The 19,638-nt window shown below is 46.0% G+C and overlaps 1 protein-coding gene across 8 annotated transcripts in view; it reads left to right on the top strand.

The window, feature by feature from the left end:
* PDE8B (phosphodiesterase 8B) overlaps positions 1–19,638 on the top strand; it is a 336,550-nt gene that overhangs the window by 158,499 nt on the left and 158,413 nt on the right. For 4 of the 8 annotated variants that reach the window (XM_075325559.1, XM_075325577.1, XM_075325568.1 and 1 more), the window contains one exon: positions 11,058–11,204. The exons of the other annotated variants lie outside the window; for them this stretch is intronic. In XM_075325559.1, the coding sequence (XP_075181674.1) occupies positions 11,058–11,204 (147 nt within the window). The remainder of the gene's footprint in view (positions 1–11,057; positions 11,205–19,638) is intronic. 8 annotated transcript variants of the gene reach the window in all.

Consider the following 19,638-nt stretch of genomic DNA (forward strand, 5'->3'; position numbering starts at 1 on the left):
GGCGGGATTTCACCCGAGTTGCTGGCGGTCTGTTATGTATCGTTTGACAAGGCGTTGGAGTTAGTGCGGGTAGCCGGGCAAAGGGCCCTGATGACCAAGGCGGACGTGGAAGCAGCTTTCCGGTTACTTCCGGTGCACCCGGAGAGTTTTCACCTTTTGGGGTGCATGTGGGATGGGGAATACTATGTGGATCGGTGCCTGCCCATGGGTTGTTCTATTTCATGCACTTATTTTGAAGCGTTTAGTTCGTTTGTGGAATGGGTAGTCAGGGATGTGGCGGGTGTCCACTCAGTAATACACTATTTGGATGATTTCTTTTGCGTGGGCCCAGCGGGCTCCTCGGTTTGTTCCTTGCTGTTATTTACATTAGAACGCATTGCAGGAAGCCTGGGCATTCCGTTGGCACAGGAGAAAACAGAAGGGCCAGTGATGTCCCTGTGTTTCCTGGGCATTGAAATTGACACGGTGGCTATGGAATGCCGATTGCCGGAGGACGAGCTGCGTGATTTGAAGGCGTCGGTGCAGTTGTTGCACCGGGCTAAGAAGGTGCGGTTACGGGATTTGCAGTTGGTCCTTGGGAAGTTGAATTTTGCCTGTCGCATTAGGCCGATGGGGCGAATATTTAACAGGCGTCTGGCGAGCGCGACGGCAGGGGTGATTGCTACAAATCATTTTGTCAGAGTGACAATGATGATGAAAGGAGATTTGCTGGTGTGGGGCTGCATTCCTTGAACGATACAATGGACGGACGTTATGGATGAGCAAGGCAGTATCAAATAGCCAGCTGGAACTGTTTAATGATGCGGCGGGGGCATCAGGTTTTGGGGCAATTTTTCGGACGCATTGGTGTGTTGGCAAATGGCCACGGCTTTGGGTGGAAAAGGGGTTGGTGACGAATTTGGCGCTGCTGGAACTGTTCCCCATCATAGTGGCGGTGGAGTTGTGGGGCCCAGAATTTGCGGGCAAGAAGCTTTTCGTGCATTGTGATGATATGGCAGTGGTGCATTCGATCAATTCATTGTCGGCAAAATCGCCCCCGGTAGTGTGGTACTTGAGACATCTGGTGTTGCGTTGCTTAGAACTCAACATGTGCGTGGTGGCGCAGCATGTGCCCGGAGTGCAAAATGAAGTGGCTGATGCGCTCTCTCGGTTTCAGTTCCACAGGTTCAGGCGAGTGGTGCCAGGAGCGGACAAGGATGGAGAACTATGCCCAGCATGGCTGTGGGACCTGGCGTCGGTGTAGCATTTGAGGGAATCAGGAGACCGGTGGCTGAGGCTACTTGGTGCCGATACCAGGCTGTGTGGCAGGAATGGGAGGAATTGGAGAAGGCGGATTTTATGGAGCTTGGTTAGACAGGCCGAGTGCTGGGGGTTTTGTCATTGATTAGCTGGGCTTTTTCAGCAGGCCGGTCTGTTTCGGTGATGAGTACAAGTTGGCGGTGTTGGCCTTCTTGTTTAAAAATGCAAGGGGTTCGGGACGTGACAAAAGGATTTTCTGGTGCGGCAGGTGATGAAGGGTTTTCGAAAGGGCGCGCGGTCGCGAGACAGGAGACGGCCAATATCGTTTCCGTTGTTGGTTCGTTTGGTGAGGTGTTTGGGGGATATATGCTCGTCCGATTATGAACGAGCCTTGTTTACGGTTGCCTTCGTATTGGCATTTTTTGGGGCTTTCCGCATCGGAGAATTGGGTAGCCCTGCCAGGCATGCAGTAGGCGGGCTGTTATTGGAGGATGTTACGCTTGGAAGGGATAGAGCGAGTGCCGGCTACGGTTTTCAAAGACAGATCAAATAGGTCGGGGACGTCTGGTGATATTGTTTGAATTGCCAGGGCACCACCTATGCCCAGTGGTTCAGGTGACAGAGTTCTTGAAGGTGTGGGGGTGGCTACCCCGGTGTTTTCCTTAGGCATGTGGATGGATCTGCCTTATCGCGATTCCAGTTTATGGCAGTGCTGAAGACGGCTTTAGTACGGGTGGGGGAGGAGCCAAGGGATTACGGGTCCCACTCCTTTCGGATTGGGGCAGCGACCGAAGCGGCCAGGTGAGGGGCTGAGTGAGGATTGGATCCGGCGGATTGGGAGATGGGAATCCTTCAGGTTTCGTTTGTATATTAGACCACATCTGATTAGGTGATGTTTGGTGACAGGGGGGTACTTTATTGAGTATGGTTTGGTGGGCAGTTTCTTCGTGGACAATTGTTGTTGTATTCAGGGTCTTTATATTTTGTAGGACCATGCCTCGTGTGGATTCTCAGGCATTCCTTTGTGTTTTGGGGAGCTTTGAGGGCAGATGTTCGCTGGGACGGTCGGCAGCTCGGAGCGGCGATGTAGGAAGCCCGTGTGAAATGGCTCGGAATTCGGGGCATGACTTCTAGTAGAGTTCGCCCTGAAGTGGCGTATTATAGCCGGATTGACCGGGAACCTGATGTTTTAATGCTGCATGTGGGGGGGAATGACCTTGGAGTGAGGACGGCGAGAGAGTTAAAAAGGGATATCAAGTTGGACTTACTTCATTTGTGGAGGGCGTTCCCTGGCATCATGATTGTGTGGTCCGATATCGTATCTCGGATGCAGTGGCGTTTTGGGAGGGCGGTGGATCGGATTAACAGGGCCCGGGTAAAATTGAACCGGGCGATTGGCAGGTTTGTAGCGCGGAACGGAGGTTTGGTGGTTCGACATAAGGAATTGGAGGAGTCCACCGAGCAGTATTTGAGGCGTGATGGAGTCCATCTCACGGATGTCAATTTGGATTTGTGGATGTTGGGTTTGAGGGATGGATTGGAACAAGCATTGGGGGTGTGCAGGGCCCGGGCCAAGTAAGGTGTCACTTGGCCGGTCTGTGGCGGGGTGATAGGTCCGTTCAGAGAGGTTTGGTGTACCGACAGTAGGTTTGTTGGTATGAAGCCACTCAGGGGGAGTGGCTTCGAGTTGGATTGGAACTTGTAGGCAGAGGTCCTGCAGGTTCTGGGGAGGGGTAATTAACGATGGAACGTTAATTACCCTACACCTCGGGTCGGTTGGTCACGGCCGAGGTGGTCCCCTGGGCCGGTTGGAGGTTACGGCCGGGGGATAGGAATGATGGTTGCCCTCTCGGATGGACCTATCAGGTGTCATTTTGTGGAGAATATGTATATATGTACAGGTTCAGGTGTTAATGGGGTGGAATGTGGAGCCACGAGTTTGGTACATATATACTGTTTAATAAAGCTGTGGCCATTCGGCAATAAAGTCGTAGTCTGTGTCGTTACTACTATATTTAAATTAAGGGGAAGTTTGTCACTGGAGACCCGCTTATCCCTATAGATACGGCATGCATATGAGCATTTATGTATATGGTAATAGTCTGTGTCCTGTTACTGCACCATGCAGCAAATAAGGACATGTGAATAAGGCCTAGTGATTATTTTTTAGGACGTTATGCAGTAAAGTAAATACTAAGAAATGACCTGTAGAGAAATGTCTTCTATTGAAGTCATAACAGTTGGCAGGACATTTCCCTTTTAAGGCTGAAGAATAATAGGTATTATAGTAATATATGCTGAAATCATAATTTTCCTATAGGGAAATCGCTAGAATATTAGAGTAGATGAATATTACAGAGCGCTCAATTTTAGAAAGGAAATGCAAATGAGAATGTGAAAAAAATAGAAAGTAGAACGGGACAACGCTGGAAATGAAGTAGGGGCTAGAGATTCGTCCTCTGGGGTATAAAAGAGGAAGATAACATCTGTTAGAGCGATATCTCCTTGGGACCAATAAAGTGGAGAAATTGGTTCCTTTTCTAGGTCCTTAGAGGATTCTTAATTGTGAACACAATCGTACAGTGACGCACGTTATTCAGATGAGATATTTACCAGCTTAGGCTGCTAGTTTCATATCTGAAAAGTGTCCCCATAGTATTGTGGTGACGCGAATAGATCCTAGTCTGGTCCAACCAAGACGGATGTTATATTGCAGGGAACAAGAATCTGTATCGCAGAAGACAATAATGCAAAAGTGATTATGAAATCAAATAATGATATTTACCAAATGAAATTGATAGAATATTTCTTTTTCTTGAGAGCCTCAAAAATAACTATCCCATAAATTGGTGTAATCCATTTTGGGTTAATTAATTTTATATTTTGAAAGATCTGACTTTTACAGATGTAAGGTTATAACGTATATTTCACTTCATTTAATTTTAATGGGGAAAAAGAGGGGGATTAATATATACATATATATACCGTATATATTTAAATATATATATATACAGTACAGACCAAAAGTTTGGATACACCTTGTCATCTCTAGAACAACTGTTAAGAAGAGACTTTGTGCATCAGGCCTTCATGGTAAAATAGCTGCTAGGAAACCACCGCTAAGGACTGTATATTTATATATATATCTATATATATAATTGCCTTATTCTGTCTGTCTGTCTGTCTGTCATGCTCCAAAATTGTGTCCTTACGGTGACACAAAGCTGATTGGCCGCTGGGCTCGCCATGGCCCCGCCCCCCCACACGGATTGGCCTCTCGCCCCAGCTCTCTGCAGGCCCTGCCCCCCTCACGCAATGCACGCTCGCTCTTGCCCAACTGACACGTAGCTCCGACTCCCAGGTGAGTACACACACACACATCAGATCACACTCACTCTCACACACACCTCACACATCACATCCACACACTCACAACATCCTGGGATATCGCTTGCTTCTACACCGGCTCCGTCACGATCCCAGCAGCGCCAGACATAACCTTGCGATACTGGGATCTTCACGGAGCCCGTGAACGCTGGTAACCATTATACACATCGGGTAACTAAGGTCCCTTGGTTACCCGATGTGTATCATAGTTAACAGTGTACACCGGCTCACACTCACTCTCACACACACCTCACACATACATCACATCGCATCCACACACTCACAGCTTCCGGCGATATCGCTTGCTTCTCGGCCTCGATACTGTGCTGTTGTGACCTTCCAGGACCTGTCGGAGGATCACATGGCCAGAAGCATGTGGTATCTCCGGATGTTGTGAGTATGAGCGCGTATGTGCAATATCGTCAATGTGTGTGTGCATGAGTGTATGCGATCGGGTGTGTGTGGGTGTGTGTGAGTGTATGCGATCGGGTGTGTGAGTGTCGGCAGAGGAGCATGGCGTGCTGGAGGAGGCTGGGAGGAGAGAGGCTGATCCTGGGGAAGGCTGGGATGGAGAGGCTGATGCTGGGGACAGAGAGGCTGATGCTGGGATGAGAGAGGCTGATGCTGGGGACAGAGGCTGATGCTGGGGACAGAGAGGCTGATGCTGGGGACAGAGAGGCTGATGCTGGGGACAGAGAGGCTGATGCTGGGGACAGAGAGGCTGATGCTGGGATGAGAGAGGCTGATGCTGGGGACAGAGAGGCTGATGCTGGGGACAGAGAGGCTGATGCTGGGGACAGAGAGGCTGATGCTGGGGACAGAGAGGCTGATGCTGTGGGGAGAGAGGCTGATGCTGGGAGGAGAGAGGCTGATGCTGCGGGCAGAGAGGCTGATGCTGCGGGTAGAGAGGCTGATGCTGGCGCAGCATGGCGGATGGAGCACGTTTGGGAGTGCGCAGCATGGCGGATGGAGCACGTTTGGGAGTGCGCAGCATGGCGGATGGAGCACGTTTGGGAGTGCGCAGCATGGCGGATGGAGCACGTTTGGGAGTGCGCAGCATGGCGGATGGAGCACGTTTGGGAGTGCGCAGCATGGGGGATGCAGCACGATGGGCAGTGCGGAGTATGGCGGATGGAGCATGTTTGGGAGTGCGCAGCATGGCGGATGGACCACGTTTGGGAGTGCGCAGCATGGCGGATGGAGCACGTTTGGGAGTGCGCAGCATGGGAGATGGAGCACGATGGGGGGTGCGCAGCATAGGGGATGGAGCACGATGGGGAGTGCGCTGCATAGGGGATGGAGCACGATGGGGAGTGCGGAGTATGGCAGATGGAGCACGTTTGGGAGTGCGCAGCATGGCGAATGGAGCACGTTTGGGAGTGCGCAGCATGGCGGATGGAGCACGTTTGGGAGTGCGCAGCATGGGAGATGGAGCACGATGGGGAGTGCGCAGCGTGGCGGATGGAGCACGTTTGGGAGTGCGCAGCATGGGGGATGGAGCACGATGGGGAGTGCGCAGCGTAGCGGATGGAGCACGTTTGGGAGTGCGCAGCATGGCGGATGGAGCACGTTTGGGAGTGCGCAGCATGGCGGATGGAGCACGTTTGGGAGTGCGCAGGATGGGAGATGTAGCACGATGGGGGGTGCGCAGCATAGGGGATGGAGCACGATGGGGAGTGCACACCTCCCCCCAACACACACACACGCGTGCGCGCACTGCACAACACACCACACACACACACACACTGGGAACCACAAACAACTGCCCTACACAGACACCCACACACAGACAATGCTGCACACACAAATATACGCACATACCGCACAACACACACATTGCACAAAACATACCTCCCCCCAAAACACACCACACACACACAAACCGCGCAACACACACACACAACGCTACAGACACACAGCGCTCCACAAACAACGCAACACACAAACAACACCGCTCTCACCCCCCCGCCACACCCAGACAACACCCAGAACATGTACAGCGCCCTACACAAACACTTGGTAACTACACACAACAACATCTATATATATATATAACAAAAATCATACATGAACTACACAATACGTAAATTCTAGAATACCCGATGCGTAGAATCGGGCCACCTTCTAGTATATATATATATATATATATATATATATATATACATATACATACATACATACATACTTTGTACATATATATATATATATATATATATATATATATATATATATATCGCCTGTTTCCCTGAAAATAAACCCTTATCATAATTTGACAGAATTTTTGGGAGAATGCTTGAAATAAAGCCTTACTATCAGTCAGGTCGGCGTTAGGGGAAGTCAAACTGCGTAATTTCTCAGGTACCCCAATCTCTTAGGAACCCCAGCAGTTGTATTCCAAGGTTAAGATTGTTTAAGGACCTTTGATGACTTTACAGTCATGTGACATGATGTAACCAAAGGTCTCTTAAAGGGAACCTGTCACAAGATTTGGCAACTATAGGCTGCGGCCACCACCAGTGAGCCCTTTTATACAGTATTCCTGAATGCTGTATTTAGGAGACCAAGCTGCTCTGTAGAATGTAAAAATCACTTTTATTATACTCACCTAGGGGGCGGTGCGGTCTGATTTGTGTCATTGCTCATGGGTCTGGCGCACATGGAAAGGGTAAAGACCACCCGTGCATGCGCACTACAATGCTTTGATGTGCCCTGAGCATGGCAGATGAAAGTGTGCCTGCGCAGGACCGAAATGCCGGCCTGTGTGGATGACGTAGGACACTTCATCCATACTGGGCTGGGTAGAAGGAGGACGGCGATCACCACAGAGAGGAGGGGTTGCACCGGAGAGCAGTGACACCGATCGGACTGGACCACCCCCTTGGTGAGTATAATAAAATTATTTTTACGTGGTGGTGGCCACAGTTTATAGTCGCCAAATCTGGTGACATGTTTACTTTAAAGGGAACCTTTCAGCAGAAATTTCGCAATTAAACTAAAAGATTCCCATTCTGCAGCTCCTGGGCTGCATTCTAGAAAGGTTCCTCTTGCTACTGTGCCCCCTTTGAGACCTAATAAACACTTTATAAATTCTTACCTTTTTGTATGCTAATGTAGTTTTATGGTCACGGGGGCGGTCTGTATTTCGTCCGTTATTCTCACCCCTGCCGCTGTACGCCGTCCCCCATTGCTCATTTACATACATGAGGACGCAGCCCTCATGTAACTGTGTGCTCCCGAGGTCTCGCGCATGCCCAGTGGCACTCTTGTGGCGCCCCTGAGGCTTCCGTCGCCACAGGAACATTGCACCCCAGCCAGCGGTGTGATGTCCCATTCTGGGTAAGGAAAGGAGCGAACGCCGGTACTCAGGCAAATCTACACTACACCCATTGTTAGGTACACACTGGGACCAGGGACAGTGGCAGCAACCCTCCCATGCTGCATGCTGGGAGGGGCCGTAAGACCCATCCCTGCTCCTATAGGGTACAGCTTAGCAACTGGGGAGTTGGGAGGAGCCACCCGAGGGTAGAGAGAAAGGAAGGTGAAGTGTAGAGAGTTGAAATAGGAGAGGGAGGAAGGAGGAGGAGGTCTGCGGGAGGCAGACGAGAAGGAGAAGCAGAAAGAAAGCTCTAGTCAGACAGGAGCTAAGAGAAGAAAGTGACGCTTCCTGGTGAAGAACCTGGGACTCAGAGGGTCCAGGTGACACCAAGTAGAGAGAAGAAAGGATTCCAGGGCCACAGATAGCTTTTGAGCTGGTGGCCTGTTCCACAGGAACATCGGTGGAGGGATCAAGCTGCAACAGGGGACGGTCCCTAGAAACCGGAGGAGTGAAAAATCATCTCCAACAGTAAAAACCGAGGCCCAGGGAAAGTTGCAAACTCCCCGGGCCACAGCCCACAGCAGAACCTCTAGAAAGGGGGTAAAACATCCGACAGGTGAGCCCCTGGCCCGGAGGCTGTAGTGGAGGCCGAGCCAGGTTCATCCAGCAAGGGCAAGGCTTAAGGAGACAGCTGAAGACAGAGACACTTTAGAAGAGGGTACCGGCTTTCATTCCAGGATCTACCCAGGTTTGGCGGAGGTCCCTGACAGTGGGTTCCAGCCGCCCAGAGGCACCAGTGTGCTGCAGCACAGGAAATGTGAGTAAAGACCTTGGAATTTCACCCTCTGGTGTTGTCTCAGTTACTGCATAGACTTCCATCACACCATAGACTCTCACGAGCACCAACTGTGCCCCGGGGTACCGCTCCACCTGTGGGGAGCAGGACCATCCAAGCTGCCATTCCATCACCCCGGAGGCCCCATACAGCAGCGGCGGCTTAATAGCCGCAAACCACAGGTGGCGTCACGACAAATACAAACTTTAATCAACCCCACTGAAGCCATATTTAATTGACACCCACCAGGGTCACGGAGTCGGGCCCGGCCACCACTGACGACCCCCGGACTAGTCCGGCCCGGCTCCGGGTGTCCCATAGCCCTGGGGTGGGCGAGTCACTCTCGCGGGACTGAGCAATGTGCAAAGCGTGAACGCTGGTGAGGTGATTTTTTTCATGAAGAAGCCCTGCTACTCTGCACTCATTACCTGTATTAATTGCACCTGTTTGAACTCGTTACCTGTATAAAAGACACCTGTCCACATACTCAATCAATCAATTAATCACACTCTGTCAGGCTAACAGCCATCTCAGAGAAGGTGTAAGCCTGCGACTTACAGCAGTTAATTGTACTCGCATCTTTCAGACGTGAGTACAATTGAAGCTTTGATCGGCAACACTTTATTACCGTGATCCGGTCACCGGTCATTTAAGCACACTGCTGATGTCACTTGCTGGAGCCGCATGGAGCAAAGAACATTTGTTGGAGTGGTAAACGTTCCACTGAGGATAAAGACACCAAAGATTCATTGTAATAGGTGGGGAAAGAATTTGAAAAAACAGAATGAGTATCACGGTGTGTGGGGAGTGGGTGTGAACAAGTTATGGAGACCAGGAAGAGTTGGGAATGGGTGCAGACACAGTATTTGGAGCAAGAAGGGGGAATGTATGAGGAAATAGCATGATGAGCGAGGGTGGGAGAAAGGGTGCATATACAGTATGGGGAACAAAAGGTGTAAATGTATGAGGAAACAGTGTTATGAATGAAGGGGGATGAGTGTGGGGAGGGGTGATGTATGGAGGAGACAGTATGGAAAGTTAACAGGGAATGCTTGAGGAAACAGTATGGTGAGTTGGGGGGAATGTATGAGGAGATTCTATTGGGAATGAGGGGGAGACAGTTTGAGGAGTGAGGGAAGTGGGTGCAGAAACAGTAAGGGGAGGGGGATGTATGCGGAAACAGTATGGAAAGGGAGGATGAATGTGTGAAGAGACAGTGTGGTTAGCAAGAAGGGGATGGGTATGGACACAGTATGGGGAGTGTAGGGTAAATGTATGAGGAAACAGTATGGTGGGCAAGTCGGGGATGGGTATGGACACAGTATGTGGAGTGTAGGGGGAATGTATGAGGAAACAGTATAGAGAGTGAAAGAGGGATGGATATGGAGGGTTGGAAATATGAATGGAAACAGTATGAGGAGCGAAGAATGGCAATGGGTGCGAAAACAGTATGAGGATTGAAGTGTGGAGAACGAGGTGTTAAATATGTGAAAAGACAGTAAGGTGAATGGGGGGTGGAATGTGTGAGGATTCAGTATGAGAGAGGGGAAATTGTATGAGCAGATATTGTATGAGGAGAGTATTGAGGGGAATAGTATGAGGATGCAGTATTTGGTTGAAGAGACTGGGTAGTGAGGGAGGTTGCATTACAGAGAGTTGGTAGCACGGGGAGACAGGGTGAGGGCATAGCAATGAGAGCACAGTATGACAACGAGAGGAAGTATGATGAGGGGGCACAGTGTGCAGTGGTTCCCAACCTTTCTGACCTTGAGAGCCACATTTAGCTCTGAGAGAGGGTCGTGAGCCACATCCAGCTCCCACCCTTTACACCCAGAGCCCCCATTACTGGTATAATGACAGCCAACACTTTTCCACAGAGATCACAGCGATGCAGTATCCAAGTACCCAAGATCCAGACATTCCTACCCTATCCCTATTCAGATCTGTTCTTCTTTGTGGGGCTACTCGAAAAAGTCACCATATGGAGGCAGGCAACCACAAGCCACATATCATAGGCCCACGAGCGACATGTGGCTCTCGAACCACAGGTTGGGGACCCCAAGTGTAGAGACTGTTAATTAAAGGGGGCATAATGTGAGAGGACAATGTAAAAAAGAGGTCCAGTACGGAAAGGAAAGGACAGTAGGGAGTGCATGAACCATATGAGGAATAGTGTGTGGATAATATTTTGTGCAGGAAACACAGTGAGGAACAAGAATTTCACAGCATAGGACAGATATTTTTATTCAGCAGCATTATAATAATACTGTTATTTTTAAGGGCATTATGTTGGGATGTGCAGCAGAAAATTGGAGAAGATGGAATTGTGCAGAGACTTGCTGTGGCTGTGAAAAGTCATCATGGCGTCTGGACAAGATGAAGAAAAGAAAGAGAACTAATCCAGTCAGAGAAGATGTCACTTATAAGGTGCCTGGATGTAAATGTTTATTTGTTGATAATGACTAATTCTCAATACTCAATACTGTGGTTTCTGTGTGGTCCACAGTCTGATATTGACTGATAAAAACTCCCGTTATCTCCTTACCATTGTTAAGCACATAGTGGGAGTTGTAGACTCATGTGATAAAAATGTATATGGAGCTGACCTGACAATACAATTGATAGGCAACTTATTGATGTGGTGCTGGTGCTGATTTCGTGTATGAATGGTGTTCCTGGTGATGTGTTCATGTACTGATGGTGGTTCAGTTATTGTACCTATGCACTGATGGTGGTTCTGGTAATTTATTCATGTACTGATGGTGGTCCTGATGATGTATTCATGTGCTAATGATGATTCTGGTGATGTATTTGTGTACTGACGGTGGTTCTTGTGATGTATTCATACACTGATGGCGATTCTGTTTATGTATTTCTGTACTGCTGGTTGTTCTAGTGTATTTATGCACTGATGAGGATTTTGATGCTGTGTTTCTGTACTGATGGGGGTTCTAGTTATGTATTTCTGTACTGCTGGTGGCTATGACAAAATATTTTTTTACTACTAGGGGTTCTGGTGAGGTACTCTTGTGTTGTTATTGGTTCTGATCCTGTATACATATAGCAATCAATAACTTGTAAGATTACGTGACACATGCTTAAGTTAATAAAGTATTGTGCCGTCTGACAAATTAAGGGTTACTACATTTTTATTTATGTTAAGAGCTTTAAAGGGGATGTCTAGGTTCGTGATTAAACTCTGCAGTCATTCTATGAATTCTGTAGGAAAGAACTCCGGCACTCTGAATACCCCAGTAAGAGACTTAAACGAATATAATGTTCAAAATGATTTTTTATTCAAAGAAAAAAGAGTCCATAAATAAACGTTTTCGACCTAATTCGGTCTTCTTCTGAAAGGACTTATCACCACGGTATCAAAGATATAAAGATCAATTGCCTTTGGGACTATTCAATGACACAAATTCAGAATGCCGTCCTATGTATTTGCCTAGTATTGCCTAAACCAACTTCATTTAAGACATCCAATTTTGGATAATCATAGGACGGCATTCTGAATTTGTGTCATTGAAAAGACCGAATTAGGTCGAAAACGTTTATTTATGGACTCTTTTTTCTTTGAATAAAAAATCATTTTGAACATTATATTCGTTTAAGTCTCTTACTGGGGTATTCAGAGTGCCGGAGTTCTTTCCTACATATAACTATTTTTCTCCAGAGCACCGATTTGGTGTAGCAGGGTCCTAACTTATTATTCTATGAATTCTGACAGCACGCACACTGCACGCTGTCAGGCTTCTTTGGTGTTGGCAGTGAGAGCGGGAGGTCATGAACCCGCATGTATGCGATTTGCATACATACAGTCACGTACCAACTAGACATGCGTGGCCTCGTTGAATACAAGTGAAGTGAGTGAGGCACGTCTAGAGAGAATATTGCCAGAAGTAGTATGCAGATTGAATACTTGCACTCACATGACCGTCTGCTCTTGACACTGGCATGGGAAAATCCTGAAAGTGTGCAGTACACATGCGAGAATTCAGAAGTCTGCGCTCACCTGGAGTTAATTGAGACTTTCATCCCAAACCTGGACAACCCCTTTAATGATCAAATTAAGTGCTGTAGCATGGCCAATACTTACAGTAATATACTCGCTATAAGGATTCAGATCTGCTTGTTGGTTCCATCAGTCATCACATAGCCACTCATATGACATTTTCATACTTAAGGTTATGTGACAACAAGCTTTTCTTCCTGCTTCTCTCAATAAAGCAGAAGCTGTAGTTTTTTACTCAACATTGAGAGAATGAGAAAGAACAACGAGTGGGCACATGACTGTAAGAGTGAGTGCCCATGATCAGTGTTTGCAGCCTTTTGGATGTAGAGTGTTTTCGCTGCGTCCAAAACGCTGCGTTGTACAGTACAAGCATAGTGGATGGATTTCTAGAAATCCCCTGCCCACTGTGCTTGTTTTTTCTGCAGCAAACACTGACCTGCGGTGCATCTTTCTACACCGAAGCATGTCAATTGTTTGCTGTTCGATTCGCATGCGTCCTCCGTAGGGAGAACACAAGCGAGAGACTGCAGTGTACTGAACCCTGATCGTGAGTACAAGCAGCTGCGTTCTCCTGTGGAGGAGAAACGTGGCCCCGGAGGTCAGTCCTGATCGTGAGCACATGCCCTAATAGAAACGCGGGCACCACTTCTGCATTTTTTGTTGCCCACTCCTGCGTTCTGCGGAGGAGACTCGCGGCTCCGCAGGTCAAGGATACAGTGAGTCCAGATCGTGGACACATACCCTAAGTGTACAAATTACATATGAGCGGTCACATGATGACTACTCAAACCGCTTGAACAGGGGAGGGGGGAGCACCAAACTGAATTATGTCCCCAGAAAACTGACGCGAGAAAGCCTGGGTCCACATCAAGCATGGAGTGAGGTAGCATCTTCTCTTTCAATATAAACCAGTACATATTTCAATTCATCCATTCCAAAAACATTTATATTGGTCTCATCACGCCAGAGTATAGCGTGTCAGTAGTCTTCATATATTTTAGCATGGGCCCTGGAAAATTGTGGGCATGCTTTATGTGCATGGGGTTTAAGGAAGGCTTCCTTTGCTTATGACACCCGTACATGCCATTCTTCTTCAGTTTACGCAATATTGTGTCACAGAAAACACACCCTTATTTTGCTTTCTACTTATTTAGCTAAGTCCAGTAAATCTTCATGTCAAATTTCTTCAACCCTTCTCATTAGAAAAAGCTGTTGTTTAGGTGTTAACTTCCTGGCGTCTGTGTGAGATGATTGCAGTGTCATCTTTATTACATTTTTGTATCACTTTTGCTACAATATTCTAACTAATTAGTAAAGTTTTCCTATTCTTCGTGTAATCTTCACCTTTCCTGTCTAAAGAAATCAATTTCTTTCTCAGGTCTTTTGACATTTCTCTTCCATGTGGTGCCATTGCGCATCATGAAATGGAAAGGGGTTTTCTTTGTTAAATAATGCCCTTTTATTGTCAACTGCTGGACACCTATTTAGACTTACCTTTGGTTGAATTCTTGCTCATTAGGATTTTGTAGTCAAAACTCCAGCTTTGTTCCTAACACTTTCATTGGGGTGTACTCGTTTTTGCAGCATGGTCTTGAATGAATTTGTTAAGAAAATTACCTTTTTGGGTATGTAAAATAGCAATTTTTGATTGCAATCAATGTTAAACATTTATTGGAGTATTTTGTATTCCGGTATTCCATAGCCAATGTTGATTCTTAAAGGAACCTAAAGGTTTTCTGACAAATATGTTAGGGTGTACTCATTTATGCTGAGAACGGTAAATTACTGCACACAAAAAATCAAAATGTTGAAGTGTGAAAAAAATGTAGATGAAGATGTTTAACCATCAGACAATGCGTCATGAAGTTTAAGGGGATAACTTAGGACCAGGGCTCCTAAACTGACCCTAAAGCTAGGGGGCCCTAGCTGTCCCTTATCCCAGAGATACTTCTAATGGTGAAGAGGTCTGAACCACCAACTAAGCTTTGCTTCTTGCCAGTCCTGCTCTAATACCCCGTCCTCTCCACCCCAGGGGAGATCCAGGACATGAGTGCTTAAACCCACACAAATAGACAAATGGGGAAACCAAAGCTCTAAGGGGTACTTCACACACAGCGAGATCGCTACTGAGATCGCTGCTGAGTCACGGTTTTTGTGACGCAGCAGTGACCTCATTAGCGATCTCGCTGTGTGTGACACTGAGCAGCGATCTGGCCCCTGCTGTGAGATCGCTGCTCGTTACACACAGCCCTGGTTCGTTTTTTTATTGTTGCTCTCCCGCTGATAAGCACACATCGCTGTGTGTGACAGCGAGAGAGCAACAATCCTGAATGTGCATGGAGCAGGAGCCGGCGTCTGACAGCCTGCGGTAAGCTGTAACCAAGGTAAACATCGGGTAACCAAGGTGGTTACCCGATATTTACCTTCGTTACCAGCCTCCTCAGCTCTCAAGCTGCCAGTGCCGGCTCCTGCTGCCTGCACACGCTAAGCTAAGCGGTGTGCGCTGGTAAGTAAGGTAAACATCGGGTAACCATACCCGATGTTTACCTTAGTTACCAGTGTCCGCAGCTTCCAGACGCCGGCTCCGTGCAAGCACAGCGTCGCTTGCACGTCGCTGCTGGCTGGGGGCTGGTCACTGGTCGCTGGTGAGATCTGCCTGTTTGACAGCTCACCAGCGACCATGTTGCGACGCAGCAGCGATCCTGACCAGGTCAGATCGCTGGTGAGATCGCTGCTGCGTCGCTAAAGTGTGACGGTACTCTAACTCACAGCAATCACACACAGAGGTATAGACAATACGTGATAAAAAGGAAATAAAGAGCAGGGAGGGAATAAACAATGACGAGAGAATTCCCACAACACAACAAACAGCACTCAGTAGTTCACCAGCAACTGGATCACAACAGCACATGGACCGGTATCACTAAAGCTATAGTCTTTACAGAAGTTAGTTTCCACCCTCTTAAAAAGGAGGGGCGATGCTGTAATAGGTTTCTCTTAACATGTGCTCTAGAGGTAACCAGCAGATATTAACCCCTGTCCGCCCAATCACTAATGAGCACACAGCTGGTCGACACCTGATCCTGCCTGTGCAACGCAGAAGCCCTAGAGAAAGCATAGAGTGGAGTGTGAGTCTGTGGTGTGAACAGCGCCAGATACCACCATGACAATTGGCAAGCCTAGAGCCAAACACCGTGTGACACAACGATGGTCTTCCATGAGTCAATTAAAATAATTTATAATTTTATTATTTTTTTGCCTAAAGCACAATAGATTTGGTTAAAATTATCTCTTATAGTCAACTTTAGATTACAGTACATAGTGTAATGATTGAGCATCATCTCTTGTCAGTTCCATAGAAAGTGAATGGAGCTGTGGTCATGTGTGTCCCCCTACTACTCCATTCACACAGGGAACATTGGGACCCCGATCATAGGGACATGGGGATTACAGATTTCTCACATATTGTGGTAATAAGAAATATATGTATCTCATGTAAAATCTATTTAATTCTTTAACAGCAAACATTGATCTTAATCATTGTATGTTCCCTTTATACTAATGTTTTGCTTTGAGCCGATAACATTTGTGTAAAAAATAAAATAGATTTCAGTCTATTTGTAATTGCTCAATTACATTTATCTCACTCATTGCCACAAGCAAATGTTTTACTTCTATTTTCGTAAAAAAAGAGATATTAACAATCCAGGCTGTTTCCTCAGGCTCGGGTCATATGATTGCATCTGTTTTTGGGACGGGACAGGACTGAGATTCATGATAACTTATTAAAAGATTAGGCAAAAATATTCTCTCTTATTTATGGAAACACACATGATAAGGAAAATTCACACCAATGGTTTTTTGTCAGCTGAACCTTTGTTGCATTCATATAAGATTAAAGGGAATGTGTCATCGTATTGTTTAAATCAGGTTTCATCTTTAATGCATGTTTTAATAAATTGGATAATGTTTTTCAATTTTAAATATCACTGTCTATATTTAAAAAAAAAAATAAATAAATAAAAAAACACTGGCCACTAGGTATAATTTGGACTCATACTTCCTGTTTTGTACACAAGACTTTTCAGCTGTCTCATTATCATTATAGACAGGATTACAATGAAAGGAAACACCAACCATATTTTTCGCTTTATAAGATGCACCGCATTATAAGATGCACCCCAAATTTAGAGAAAAAAAATGGAAAAAAATGTGAGGTCCGTCTTATAATCTGTTGGTGTCTTACCGGGGGAATGGCAGCAGTGCTGGAGCGGGGTCACAGCAGGCAGAGGCGGTGGTGGAGCAGGGCCATGATGTGACAGTTGTCCTGGATACTCACTGCTAGCACTGTGAGGCAGGAACATCCAGAAACTGTCAGTGGTACATGCTTCAAAGAAATGGCGCCCGTAGTCGGCGCGTGCGCAGATTGAGCTATCGGCTCAATGAGGAGCTGAGATCTCATCTGGGCACGCCCCACCTCCCAGCGCCATTTTCCTTAAGTCTGCTGCTGAGAGATCAATGGGTTGGAGGTGGCGGATGCGTAGTTGAGATCTTGAGCCGAGAGCTCCATCTGCGCACGCGCCAACTCCAAATGCCATTAGTTGAAGCCCGCACCGCCGACATTTTCAGGATGTCCCCTGCCTCACCGCCCGCAGCGAGCACTAGCACCGCACACCGCTCAGTCCACAACCCGCAACATTGCCCCTGCCTCCTGTGACCATTCTCCACCACCCCCCGGTAAGCTACATTCGGCTTATAAAATGCACCCCTCATTTTCCTCCCAAATTTTTGTAAGTAAAAGTGCCAAAAAATACGGAATATGCAGTAGATAACATAGGATCCAGCATTCATAATAGGTGATGTCACAGCTCACCTCCTCATCCTTCCTTCATATTGACCTTAGTCCAGTTTAGAGTTTCTCAGATGACTCTCTGAGTCATTCTAATGTCGATGTAAAAAAATAAAGCCTGAGTCTAATAGTCAGTCTAGTAGCCAGTGTTAAAATTGCGAGATTATTTTGATAATATTAAAATATGAAAAATAAAAAAAATCATAATATTTAAAAAAAAAAATCTGTTTAACATAAAAACCTGATTAAAAAAATATGAATTTTACTGAAGGCACATTTCCATTAGGCTGATTTCACACAGGCAGTTTTGATGCAGTTTCAAGTTTTCAGCGCAATAGTTAATGCTTTTTTTTTTTTAAAGCCATGGAAAAAAAATGTAACAATGGAAAAATAAAAAAAAATAAGTCTTCATTGTTGTGTTAAAATTAAATTTATAAATCCAGTCGATGAAAATTATTTGATAGTCCTGTCTAGTCAGTATTATTTGAGATTAAGGCTAGGGCCCCACTTTGCGTTTCCACCTGCGTTTTTGGTGCTTTTTAGGTCCGTTTTGAGAAGCACCTTTTTCATGCCAAAAGGCATGCGTTTTGATTTCCCAGCAAAGTCTATGGAAAATGGGGATTTCTAGACCCCACTTTGCGTTTTAAAATGCTGCGTTTAATTTGCATATTTTGTGGCAAAAACCATGCGTTCAAAGAAGCAACATGTCAATTGTTTTTGCCATTTTTGGTGCGTTTTGCTAACATTGAAGTCAATGAGAAATGTCAAAAAACAAGATTCCAGCAAATTCCTGCATTTTAACTACTTTTCCAGTGCAGAAAACATGCTTTTTGGACTTCAAAATAATGATTTCATATGTCCCTTTACACACACATAGTCCGACAATTAAAAATAAGAATTTTAATAAATTATTGCTATTTTTCCATTTAATATCATATTACCGCTATAATTTCATTAAATTAATCTATTTTCATTATTTTTCACTAAAATTTAGATTTATTTCTTTTTTTCCAATTTTTTCATTGAGTTTGACTATTTAAACTTTATTTAGCAGTGTCATGATGTTCCAAACGCATCTATCAAAACGCAGGTGGAAAAGCAGGTAAAAAGCGCTGAAAACGCATCTAAAACGCGGTAAATACGCATGCGTTTTCAGCGCTAAATTTCTGAAAAAGGCAGCTTTGGTCAAATAAGTTAAGCCCAAAACGTGTGTTTAGAACTGCAAGTAGGAGAACGCAAAGTGGGGCCCTAGCCTAAAGGTTCTTGCCTTTGGGAGCTTCACCAGTCAGCAGTATCAGCAGCCAAAACCTTTTTTACTTTTTTCACGGATGCAGATGTATGAGGCCTTGTTTCATGCCAGAGAAATTGTATTGTTTTTTTAGAATTGTTTTGCTGTACATAAAAATGAACTTATGATTGTAATATACAGTATATCACAAAAGTGAGTACACCACTCGCATTTTTGTAAATATATTATTATATATTTTCATAGGACCACATTGAAGATATGACACTTTGATACAATTACCGTAAACACCACCAATCCCTAAGGAAAAAAACAGTGCTAGATATTGCCATAAAATTAATTTTATTACACATATAAAAAAACAATTATACAATATAATTTTCCAAACAGGAGATCCACTTATGGGACTCAATTTATCCACAATTACTAAAGTGCATTTGTGACAATTAAAGCCTGTTCAGCAATTGTGTGATCACTGTCCTGTAATAAATAATAATATACATAGCGGGCGGCACGGTGGCTCAGTGGGTAGCACTGCAGTCTTGCAGCGCTGGAGTCCTGGGTTCAAATCCCACCAAGGACACCATCTGCAAGGAGTTTGTATGTTCTCCCCGTGTTTGCGTGGGTTTCCTCCGGGTACTCCGGTTTCCTCCCACACTCCAAAGACATACAGATAGGGACTCTAGATTGTGAGCCCCAATGGGGACAGTGTTGCCAATGTATGTGAAGCGCTGTGGAATTAATAGCGCTA

This window comes from Anomaloglossus baeobatrachus, chromosome 1 (assembly GCF_048569485.1).
Source record: "Anomaloglossus baeobatrachus isolate aAnoBae1 chromosome 1, aAnoBae1.hap1, whole genome shotgun sequence".
In the NCBI taxonomy this organism is placed as follows: domain Eukaryota; kingdom Metazoa; phylum Chordata; class Amphibia; order Anura; family Aromobatidae; genus Anomaloglossus; species Anomaloglossus baeobatrachus.